At 36.0% G+C, this 12,559-nt stretch overlaps 2 protein-coding genes across 3 annotated transcripts in view; both read left to right on the forward strand.

Annotated features, from left to right (window-relative positions):
• The first annotated feature begins 182 nt into the window (after positions 1-182).
• Positions 183-8,975, forward strand: LOC108364229 (uncharacterized). Its single transcript, XM_017617822.1, has 11 exons — positions 183-294; positions 2,114-2,198; positions 2,256-2,384; positions 3,113-3,288; positions 3,370-3,531; positions 3,591-3,709; positions 3,776-3,938; positions 4,011-4,171; positions 5,359-5,483; positions 5,551-6,532; positions 8,496-8,975. Exons 1-11 carry the CDS (start codon positions 183-185, stop codon positions 8,679-8,681), a joined length of 2,400 nt encoding a protein of 799 aa, XP_017473311.1. The 3' UTR covers positions 8,682-8,975.
• A 1,275-nt stretch (positions 8,976-10,250) lies between these two features.
• The window catches only part of LOC108364226 (prominin-like protein), a 34,697-nt gene continuing 32,388 nt past the window's right edge, over positions 10,251-12,559 (forward strand). For both annotated transcript variants that reach the window (XM_017617818.1, XM_017617816.1), the window contains exon 1: positions 10,251-10,372. The gene's annotated coding sequence lies outside the window, so the exon portion shown is untranslated. The remainder of the gene's footprint in view (positions 10,373-12,559) is intronic.

Here is a 12,559-nt window from a genome sequence, read left to right on the forward strand (position 1 = left end):
TCTCAGGGTTAACAATTTTACGTGGCGCACTGAAACACGGCACCCTTTTTTGTTTCGACATGCCAACTGTCTTTACTTCAATTTACAAATAGAAAAATCACATGCAGTTGTAGTTCATGAAAAGTATTCAAATACCGAATGCCAAAAGCCTAACTAAGAAATAAATCAGCCTTTGATTACAAATGGATCCATGTAAGTCTTACGAAGTTGCAGAAAGGACTATTGGTGACAATGCAGACAAGAAGGATCCTCTAATTGATAATTTCATGAGTGATTTTACAAAAGATGATTCTGGTAGGTGTTGTAATATATGTATATAAATATCGACATCATAAATATTCGTTTAGTTTACACTTAGACGCATCTCCTTACCAAAATTCAAAGCCAAATTAAAGAAAAGCGCGAGATTTATTGACATTTTTGGAATCGCCTTTCACGCATTTCCTATATATGTACGTACGTATGTACATTAGGGTGGTCCAAAACTGTATGTGAAAAAGTAAAGTCGATATTGTAATGCTCTCACCCCCTAGGATGGTTCTATATCGAAAAAAATATACCCCTATTTTTTTTATTTTGAAATCAAAAAGTATTTAGAGGTCGCTCAAAGCGCCCAAAGTTTTCCATGTATTTTATATGGGGAAAAAACAACTTTCGTAGAAATGGTATAGAATAGTTGAAAATCAATATTTTTCTACCAGAAAACTCCGTTTATCGGCAGGAGATTCCCAATAATAATATCCAATTGTTTATTTAACCATTTTTTTATTGAAGCTATATTTTTTAGGTCCGCCAAAAACCCACAAAAACCGCGAAAAATGCAATGGGGCGACCATTAAAAAATCGTTAGTATTAAAAAATGGTTAAATAAACAATTGGGTATTATTATTGAAAGTCTCCTGAAGAGAACCAAAGTTTTCCGATCGAAAAATATTGGCTTTCATGGTATTTCTACGAAAAAATGTATTTTTCCCAGATAAAAATATATGGAAAACTTTGAGCGCTTTGACCTCTAAATATTTTTGGATTTCAAAATAAAAAAATATGGGTATAATTTTTTTGGTATAGAACAATCCTAGGGGGTGAAAGCATTGGCAGGTAGTTCCATTGTCACTTTTTCGTCGCCATATTAACAACCTGACAATTGAGTAGATTGTGACATTTCGTGCTACCATACCCAATATCTAAAACCCTCCAAATTTTGTTATTAATTTTTTTCGTTTTTTACAAACATTTTGTTCTTAGAATCGAAATTTGAACAATCAAAAGGTATATTGTTGGGTATGGCTCGGTTACTTGTACAACAGTAATTTTGGGTTAATGTGTCCAAATGCTTAACCCAAAGCAAAAAAATTTTGACACACACATGTGGTCAAACAATTACACGTTAGTTTAAAATAAAGATTTCTAACTTTCAGAAACAAATTATTAAACAATTCTGTGGTCAGCGTAGCCGGAGTTGGACTTTCTCTGTCAAAATTTTAATTTTACCCAATTTTTTAATGGGTCCGTCTCGGCTTGCCACCGCAAAACCATTGAACAAATTACCGAACATTTTTCCTTTTGTTTTTAAAAGAGAAGAGGTCTAATGCTCAATAAGTTGATAATTATGATTCTAATTTTCATACTAACAATAAATCATAAATTTTGTTTCACACCCCCTCCAATATTGAACAGTAAAATATATTTGTTTTTACCCACAGAAAGAACGATATTGTCGAAATATACTAGAATTAGACTCTTCTTACTTCTCTGAAAGTCATGAGGCCCATGGGCCCCAAAGTAAGTTCCGTTTTCAAGTTACTTGAAAGACATGGACAAAGACAATATTGAAATTGTAATTTTGGGCGATTCGTTTGCATAAATCAATTCATAAGACTTACATCCAAATAATGGAAATATTTTTTTTTTCTTCATGATTATATACAATAATTAAAAAACTACTGTTATACCTGTTTTTGTATTAATTGCGTTGAATCTGTACGATCCACAAGCAGTTAAATTTTCCTCTCCGAATTTTAAGTTAGCTCACTTTAGATCTAGCTGCGCGATATGTACGTCTAGAATTTTGTTTCTAATACGTAATCTTATTGCTCTTTTTTTGGGATTTCAGAAGAAAAACATAAAGACAAGATATTTCTTTACTCTGCGATTGGAATTGTTACGCTAATTTTAGTTTCTTTTGTTTTACTGACTTGGTAAGTTCAAGCATAAGCTTTTTTCTTTCCTTATTGCTGAAATCTTCACATTTTCAGTTTAATTTATGCTTGCTTACGCTGTAAGAGACGTTGTAATCAATACAAATTGCATTGCGAGGGGAAGTGCCAAAAATGTTGTCGTTGGGTTTTTAGTATTTTGCTGCTGCTTCTTTTACCTTTGATTCTGTAAGTATGTATGTATATGTACATATACTTGCTGCTAAAAGCTCTGCGCCATTGTCATATGAACGTTTTAAAGTGAAAACTGAAGATGAACTTTGGCTATTTAAAAAATGAACATAATTTAAACCTGGGCTATGAAATATTGAATTGAATGGTAAAAAACTGGACAATAAAAATACACACTTTTAAATTTCTTGCTTGTTTCACTAGTAATTTAAATGGAAAATGATTTTTTATTTTCCGTAAATTTCCATATAAATTTCAAAAAATTAAAATAATTTTTCAGTTAAATTGCTTTCGTGAAATTGGCTGTTAGTTGTTGACTATCTTCTATGGTTCATTTTCAGCTTTATATATATCCACTTTTTCATTGTTTATGTTATGTGTACAAAAATCGATGTCCAGCTTAAATGACCATAAATATATGTCCAGTTTAAACGACCATAAATTGACGCCCAGCATAAATTCCATAAATTTGTCTAGTTTAAATTACCATAAATTTATGTCCATTTTTGAATCAACGAACATTTATGTCCAACTTTTAAGATAGCCAAAAATGTATGTCCAACTTTTAGGATGACAAAAGAGTGATGTTCACTTTTTAAATTAACAAAAAAATTATGTCCAATTTTCAAATGACTATAAGTTTATGTCCACCTTTAAGTTTACCAAAAAGCGATTATGTCCGGTTTTTACTTTCAAGCGTTTATGAACTCTGCACTTTTTTTTAGATATTTTCTTGCGAATGCTATTGATTGGACGCTTAAAAATCGGGAATTTGAGAAAGAGCATGAAAGCTCTTATGAAAGCAGTACACCAGGAAATTCTACTAAGCTGCGAAGTATTGAAAAAGCACTCGTTACTGACTATCACAATTTTCATGTCGCCGCCTTCCGTTCTGTGGATGGTAAGCGTGATATATACATAAGTACTACATACATACATATATTTCGAATAACATTAAATTTTGTCAAACAAACGTATGTAGATATCATTTCAAGTTCCTCCCAGCGTGCTAAAAAGGATCTGGATTCTGATTTAGATAGTGCGTGCAGTACACCAGCAGCAAGGCAGCAGTTAAATGAAACCGTTTCGAATATGCAAAATGATATCGATGAACTTTGTGTAGAGATTATTATGTGGAATGATTGTATGTATTTTCAGAAAGTTTTTTGTTTTTTTAATAAAAAATGCTCATTACGCTCTTAGTTACACGTGCCATTTTTCGGAATATGACAACATTTTTGGCCCAAACGAAAGAGGGTCGTGCTTTCTATTCAAAATCGAATTTTATAAATTCGGATAGCCTGTGGATGCAAATGTCAACGGTAAGTTATTGGGCTTTATACTTTTTTTTTGCATAAAGCTTCAGAAACTTCGCTTTTCCAATTTAGTTATTTAAAATGAGCGAATTGCTTCGCTTGCTTGGGAATATCGTGAATAGCACCGAAGAGGTCTACAGCCAATCAAATATGTTGACGAAAAATTTGGATTCAGTTGTAAAACAAGTACTGACACCATATTTGGACGAAGTGAATGATGATTTAGAAGGAAGAGGTAACATGCATAATCACTCGTTTTTTTTTTTAAATTTAAAAATCTGGATCCTCCCGTGAATTTACATGAAAGGCAATACTCTTCGTGTTCTTTCCCAAAATTTGACGGACGAGTTTGCTGCGAATGATGCAAAGCTAAGATCAACCGATAGCTCCGACGAGGAACGCAAATACAAAGCAGCTCCCACGTGGGTGTTGATTTTCGAATGGCTATGCTTTGTTTGGATAATTTTGGTATGTTTCATTTAACTGAATTTAATTTTTAATAATTATAATATTTTGACGCTTACACTTTTGCAAAGCGTTTGGCCGTGCTGCTTCTCCAATTTGTGGAACAGCTAACAGATTTTATGAGGAGCTTTTTCCTGGCGGAAATACACTCGGAGGTTTGGCATTGCCCGCCGAGGTGCGACCGCTGTTAGAAAAAAAAACATTTTCTAATTAGATGTTGCGCGCACCAGGTATCGAACGCAGGTTCTACGGAGTGGTAGTACGCATATACGGTAATCTTCCTATCCGCAACAAGGTCGTCTAATCGATTGCCGGCGGCTCTTGCGACAAGGACCAAAAAACATTGTTGGTAACAGCATATAAGGCAATTAAGCTTCCGGAGTTGGTATAAATACAGATCCACCAAAGCACTACACTCCGTACAGCAACAAGATGTCTTCTGAAGTCGCCTCCCTAGGAATCGCGTAAACCGACACATACTACGTACTTCAGCTCGAGCATTTTCACAGACTAGTCAAACGTGCCTCGATGCCCATACCTTCAGACTATAAGCGTTGAACAACATTCAATGAGTGACTGTCACCAACGTCATCAGCTCTCGCTCCGTGAATGCCGTAATCGAAGTTCAACAACTACCTGTGCTGTGTGTGGGTGTACCTCGTGAGTCTGGTAAACTCTTACTTATACCAAACGCAGGCTCAGGCTTACCAAACGCAGGTCTAGTTTACGAAGAAACCCCACGCGATACTAACCATTACCTCTGCTTGAACGCACTTAGCAGTTTAAACCGCACGTTTCCTGGGCCTACGGTTATTCGATCTGGTGACAGTCAATTAGCCTAATAAGTCCTCTGTTGCCGGGAACCTGGTTGATCAGTGTTGTCATCGAAAATGCTCCTGATCCACATTAAGTTAAAGAATTAATTCTAGGACTTAAACCGGATAAACTGCAGATCCCGAGATAATTCAGAATTAGCGGTTTGATCTGGATCAACGCTGCCGTCTGCCTATGCTTTTAGAGAACTTCTCTTAATGTGGTAGATAACTTCGCGGTCAAAGTAGCGATTATCCGATAAATATTTTAAACCGATCTAATCTTATTCTTGTTTGACGCAGATAATATGAAGCTTGTGCAACTTTTCACAAATTTTAGCATCTGTGAATAAATTAATATTTCACCTATCGTTACAGATAGTATTTATCTTACTGATGGCATTGATACTAAGATGTTGCGGACAACGCTGGAGAGGTGAGAGTGAACGTGAAAGAAAAAGAAAATGCTGGAGTCAGCAGTGTGGTTCCTCTTTATTCCAATTGTATGTTGATCAAGTATGCACTTTAACGCGGAAGAAATATCTTTCCCTTTTTTTAATTACACTTTAGAACAGTCTATATGATGAGCTTGTTATATCTGCTCGCTCTTCTACCCATATGGTGGAACTACGAATATGGTGTGGCCGCCTACAATGAACGGTGCACAAGGGAGAGACTTGAAAGAGCTCAACAATACAGATATAGACGATCCGTAAGTAATTTGGGCGCTGAAACAACTTCGAACCTATCTACTTCAGAGACAACGGATGAAATGTTGGCTTCATTGACCGAATCATCGGACGCGTTAGCATCTGCAGATAGAAATCAGTCGATGAGCGAAAGAGCTGAAGCCGATGATGAGGCTAGCGATACAGCTGAAGAGCCTGCGAATATTTGTCGAAATCGGGAAAATAATGCATTTCTGGCGTCAAATGCTATGAAAGTGGGAAACAGAATGGCACCATCACTGAATATCAGCGAAGCAACTATGGAATTGGAAGCTAAATTTACAAAAATGTCGCCAGTCAAGGAAAAACTTAAGCAAAACGCATTATATGCCGATGAAAGTTCTTTGCTAGAAGTCTGTAATGATTTCAAAATTCAATTTGACCTGAAGGAATTTATAAGGTATTACAATGAAATGAACTCATTTGTGAGTGAGGAAATGAAAAATCCAAGAGAGGATTTAGAACTTTCCCATTGTAATTTGTATGTGCTAAAGAAGCATTTGATAGATCCGTTTGATAATCATGAAATACCCAAACTCATGGCACACATTGCCAAGCAATGCAAACAGATTGAAACAAATTTTGAAGGAGGATTCCACAAAGGCACAGAAAGTTGCTTGGGGGAGGTGGAAAAAATTGAAAGATTTTCAAAGGACAAACTGGTTGGCGTGTTGAATGACACTACACAAGATTTGGATGAAATGTTTGTGAATGGTTTGAAGAATTACCGATCATTTGCCAGTGAAGAACTGAGTAGAGCAGTCAATACAACCAATGACGATATTGAACGGTATTCTGAATGTGTGCAGTATGCGCATGGCAAGGTAAGCGTTCAACACTTAGGGTACGTTCACACAGTAAGCGGAGCCGAGCCGAGCGAAGCCGTTCCGAGCTGAGTGAAGCTTTCAAATTGCAGTAGCTACATATATGAAAGAGTTCATACAGCAAGCGTTTTCGTAAGCATTTTGAAGCTGAAAGCAAAGCAGTTTAAGATTTTGAATTATCTATTTAATTTTTATGTTTCATGACGCTACTGCAAACAAGATATCAAAATATTCAAATCAAAACGAATTTTACAACGAATCTTTTAAATAAAAATGAGCAAATATTTTTACCGCTTTTCATTGACGGTAAGTTTTGTGGTATATTTGCAGCAGAATCCTTTAGAAAAGCTGCGCTTCGCTTCATTCAGTGTGAACACCAGCAGCTTCGCTTTGTTCCACATTGTTTCGCTTGGCGCCGCTCGGCTTTCTGTGTGAACGCACCCTTATTGTAATCAACCTACTTTCCACTCATGGCCCTATAACTGCTTGTCGGGTTTGGTTTAGACCAATAATTTCGCCAATTATTATTATTTTTTTTTTTCTGACCTCTTTGCACATGGTCATTCCGTTTTGTTCTTGTCGTCCACTCATAATCAAGGTTTCTGCACTTTGTAAAAAATCGTCCCTGTTGGCAAGAGTTATACATCGCTTAATCTTTAGACGCAAACTATGGATGGTGTAAATATTGGTTCCATGCCTCGTTATAAGAACAATCTTTGATTTTTGTCAGCTCGTGTAAAGTTAGCAAGCGCTTTTTAGCGTTTCCCCATATAAGTTTCGGAAGATCTCAAATTTAGACATGACTGGTTAAAGAAGCTGAGGTAACTGGTAAACGAGGACAAGACAAAGTTTCTCCTGTTATCAAACAAATCGTCAGTTGTGAACCAGCATTAAGACCGCTAATAATGTCAGCATCGAAACCAAGGCGCATCAATTACAGGTGATAGCGATAGAAGCTATGCTTCTTCTTATGAGCACGCTTGTGTCAAATTATCGTCTGTTTTGCTATATTTACATATCCGCGTACACATACACATATACGTATATATATACCCTGCAAACAAATGCTCCTCAAATCTTTAAGAGTGTCGGAAATTTGTTACGATTCTTTTAGAAATCTGTAAAGAAAAACATAGGAGGCGGTTGACAAGAACTAGTAAAGAAATTTCTGTACGATTTCTTAAAGAAAATTCTTAAAAAAATTGTGAAACCTTTCAGAATTCTATGAAATCCTGGTATGCAGGGCATACATATACACACGAATATGAATAGATAAAAAAGATGGTGATGACACAAGGAGTTCATACCAACGGTAAATGTTGTTTTTGTACGATTGCTACAACCTGTAGTTGTTGAATCATGATCGAAACCCAACGCAGAATCATCATGCCCGTGCTGGCGTATGGATGAGCTGTATAAGCAACTCGAATTCCGCTGTTGGTAGCAGAGGAAGAGGAATGCCTACACTGAGGCGCAAAGACCAAATGGAAAAGGACTTGGTAGTTCCAATTGGCACAGAAGAGAAACGACTGGCGTGCATCGTTGAAGAATAGGTCGGTGGTGCATTTTTCAGGTGTAGTAAGCTCACTCAGTTGGTGCACAAACTGCTTCAATCTTACATACACTATCGTCGTTAAGTCCCTCGTCAACGGCTTTGAATAGTTCATCAGCTGCGGCCTGTATATTGCCGACTTCGGGAGACTTGTTGTATTTATGCCACATTATGCTGCTCTCACTTCGCTCTGACTGAGCAGAGGTACGTGAGTATCGTCCCTATTCATTGGTCTGGGTTCTTCTTCACCAAAAATGCTACTATAGGCGTCTGTTACTAGATTACCATATTATTCTCTGCAGCCATCTTATTAGTATTCTCAGTGATCAATTGCGATATCCTTATAATAAAATTTGGTGCCAAGTGAATGTGTTATTCGTAATAATAAATCATTTAATTTTCTCATTTCAGAATGGCATTTGGATACCGTTATTTCTAATATTGCTCTTGTTCTTGCCATTAATACCGATAGCCATATATTTGAGTAGACTGTACTCATGCGCTGAAAGAAGAACGGAGTGTTACTGCTATGAAGAGCGCCTATATAATGCAATAAGAGATCGTTTGTATAAAAGAAGCCGTGAAATTGAATCTTAAGCCAGGACACACGTTAGACCGTGAAAAGATTCTCCTCAAATTCAACGTAAAATACAAAGTCATACATCTCGAAGACAGCGCGTAACGAAAGTTCCGCTGCAAACGGAATTGGATGAAATGAATCGGCACGGCACGCAAAAACCCAACTGCAAAGTAAAATATAGAATTAAAATAGGCATCTTCTCAAAACCGAATACTTCAGAATTATCTTGAACTTAGTTCGTTATACATACCGACGGCTGACACCCTCTCTCAGAAAATGGCTCAAGAACGCCCTACTTCAGTATTTGGTAGAAGAACGCTCTATCTCAGAATAAAACGGAAGTTAATATTTTGTATTTTGTAAGTGCTGCCATATATATTTGTTTTGGCTAAAGGCCAGATTTGTAATAAAAACTCCTCGAGTCCCGATGAATCATTTAAATTTCGTAAATTCCTAGTTAGGCTATTTGACTGTATTTATTTCTAGTCCAGTTTTTTTTTTAAGATATTAGATGATTAATTGCTTCGAAAAAAAGCATCGAAGGGCTCTCAATTCACTAAACAGACGCCTGTCAGCAAATGAAAATATTTGCCACTAAATGTAAAATAAGTTCGTGATGGCATCACTGCCGCGACTAAGTTCATTATCCAACACTGGCGGATGAACTTCATGGCTTGCCAGATCAGCGTTGTGTGATTTGGATTTTGGAAATTTGTTTTTACTCAATTTATTTTACTACAACTGTACTTAAATTCTTATTATATGTTGATTATTTTAAGAACTAAAAATTTCGTGTTCTGTTTGTAAAAATCTTAGGTTAAATAATAAGAATAAAATTTCGCAGTTAGCACAACGCTTCGGCAACGCTAGCATGGAATGCGTTGTTGAATGCAATGTTGCCAACTATATAATTTATAGCTAAATACATTTTTTTGATTTATTTGCTTTTCAAGTTGACCCTCATGCATAAAAAGTGAGCTAAGATTTGATTCGATTCGATCAGTGCAAAAACGAGGCCGGGCTTAGGCTCGCTTTTTATATATAAGGATAAAACGTCTTGTCTCATCTCATCTGTCATGCTGACAGGCTTAAAGCCCTTGCCCTATTGATTGCAAAGTAAGCATAGATATTTGAGTAAAAAGTTCTTTGGAACTATGTATGTAATAATAAAAATTATGCTTAAAATTTTAAAAATTCGCAGAAGGCATAGCGTGGGAAAATAAATAGTCGTACAAGTGGACTATGAGAAAGACATATAAATCACAAACAAATAATTTTAATGCATCTCCGTTTGACAACATTTTTTCACGTGAATTTTTGTGAAAATATTTTTCACATACAGCTAAGTTTCTAGATCAAGGTATAAACATTGTGATAGCCCAACATTTTTCTTTATAATGTTTTAAAAATTAAATATCTACTCTACAAATTAATAAATGAGATTTTCCTTTTTAAAATGAGTTAAACGGTTCGTCTTTCCAAGGAGAATGTTTACTGCAGTGTGGAGTTGGCAACACTGGTTAAATGAACGCAAATGTGAAAATGACAATTTGCAGAAAATGAATTTTTTCGTTTTCAGTGGAAGTTCTTGTTTCGATTGGGGAAGTCGTCTTTTGTTGAGTGATGTGGGTGTTTTCCGCGGCGTGGATGTGAAAGTTTCTTGTGTAAACTGTTTATTGAAGAAAAAAAGAATGGTTTAAGACAAAAGGTGAATCATAAATATCCAATTAGTTGCAAGCACAATGTGTAAATTTATTTATTGTGTTTTTCATATGCCACAAAATGTGTTTTAACATGATAAAATAGTGATTCTTGAAAATGTTTGCGCTATGCATACAATACATATGCAAATTGATTTTTCCCCTATTTGGCATTTGGTTGGTAAACAAGTATTCATTGTCGGGGTTCTTCTTCACCAAAATGCTACTATAGGCGTTGTTACTAGATTACCATATTATTCTCTGCAGCATTTATTAGTATTCTCAGTGATCAATTGCGATTCGTATGTATAACAAATTTTGTGCCAAGTGAATGTGTTATTATTTCGTAATAATAAACCATTTAATTTTCTCATTTCAGAATGGATTTGGATACCGTTATTTCTAATATTGCTCTTGTTCTTGCCATTAATACCGATAGCCATATATTTGAGTAGCTTACTCATGCCTGAAGAAGAACGGAGTGTTACTGCTATGAAGAGCGCCTATATAATGCAATAATAGATCGTTTGTAAAAAGAACCGTGAATTTGAATCTTAAGCCAGGACACACGTCAGACCGTGTAAAGATTCTCCTCAAATTCAACGTAAAATACAAAGTCATACATCTCGAAGACAGCGCTAACGAAAGTTCCGCTGAAAACGGAATTGAATGAAATGAATCGGCACGGCATGCAACAACCCAACTGCAAAGTAAAATATAGAATTAAAATAGGCATTCAAACCGAATCCTTCAGAATTATCTTGAACTTTAGTTCGTTATAATAGCTCAGTGGAGATCGTCCGCTAACGCCCTGTTCAGAAAATGGCTCAAGAACGCCCTACTTCAGTATTCGGTGGAAGAACGCTCTATCTCAGAATTTGGTTCAAAAATGTCCTAACTCAGAATTTGGTTCAACTGAAAATGTAGATATGTTGATATAGGGTGTTTTTGAACCGAATTCTGAAATAGGCCATCCATGAAAAATTTTCTGAGATAGGACGTTTTCGAACCGGCTGCCGGGACGGTTCGATCTTCTACTCTGGATATGTAGGTATTTGTTTTGTTATGTAGTTGTTCTAGCTCTCAAAGGAAAATGAATAAATTTATGAAACGGAAGTATGTGCAATTTTTCTGGGTCTAAATTTCAGAGTTTGAAATAGCTCAAACGTTTTTTAATCCCTTTTTCTTTACATATTATTTGAATCCTCTCCGCACTGGGAGTAAAGGGATACTAACCGTAGCCTTTTGAGCCATAAGACACAGGGTGCTCCAGAGCTCTTAATTTCATTTTTGACGATAAAAAGATGATGACATTGGAGTCGGATGTTCTTGTTGGAACAGCATACAAATACCCCAAACAGTTTTAGAGGAACGATGCTGGGTAAAAGTGCTTGACTACACTTAAATTTGGGTCGTTGTTATTACGTGGACCCGAGGGTCGTGAGAACGTCATTCAACGATGTCTTGTCCCACTTGAAAACTTTTTTCACTTCCATCTAATCTCATTACCGGGGTAGCTCTATTTTCCTAAATCTTGACACGGATAGATGGCGCAGGTATTTGCAATAATTCAAACAATTCTATCAAAATTTGCAAATAGTCTAATTACAGTACATTTTGCATGGATAAATTTCTATATTTAACGGCAGTTTACATTTTGGCTGAATTTCTTTATTCATTCTGAACGTTTGGAATAAACTTTTTTGTTTACTTATTCTTTAGAACGTTCCGGATGATATGTTAACGTATATTTCAAAAGCATTCTGTTTATTCCGGCTGTGAAATGGGATTATCCGGAATGTATAAAGAAACGCAGCCTTTGTGTTCTCGTAAGTGCTTTGTTTTGGCTAAAGGCCAGATTCGTAATAAAAACTCCTCGAGTCCCGAGGAATCATTTAAATTCCGTAAATTCCTAGTTAGGCTATTTTATTGTATTTATTTCTAGTCCTATTTTATTTTTTTAAGACATTAGTTGATTAATTGCTTCGCAAAAAAGCAGCGAAGGGCTCTCAATGCACTAAAACGACGCATGTCAGCAAATTATAAAATTTGCCACTAAATGTAAAATAAATTTGTGATGGCATCACTGCCGCGACAAAGTTCATTACCCAACACTGGCGGATGAACTTCATGGCTTGCCAGATCAGCGTTGTGTGATTTGGATTTTGGAAAGTTGTTTTAACTTGATATTATTT

Source organism: Rhagoletis zephyria, unplaced genomic scaffold, assembly GCF_001687245.7.
Source record: "Rhagoletis zephyria isolate East Lansing unplaced genomic scaffold, Rhagoletis_zephyria_1.1 Rzeph_scaffold_01498, whole genome shotgun sequence".
In the NCBI taxonomy this organism is placed as follows: Eukaryota; Metazoa; Arthropoda; class Insecta; order Diptera; family Tephritidae; genus Rhagoletis; species Rhagoletis zephyria.

What these genes read in the sequence shown, in the direction of transcription:
- LOC108364229 (XM_017617822.1), top strand. Translation starts at nt 183, where the DNA reads ATGGATCCATGTAAGTCTTACGAAGTTGCAGAAAGGACTATTGGTGAC. An exon ending in CGCCTTCCGTTCTGTGGATG is followed by an intron (nt 3,289 to 3,369) that starts GTAAGCGTGATA and finishes AAACGTATGTAG; the next exon opens with ATATCATTTCAAGTTCCTCC. An exon ending in GGTTCCTCTTTATTCCAATT is followed by an intron (nt 5,484 to 5,550) that starts GTATGTTGATCA and finishes ATTACACTTTAG; the next exon opens with AACAGTCTATATGATGAGCT.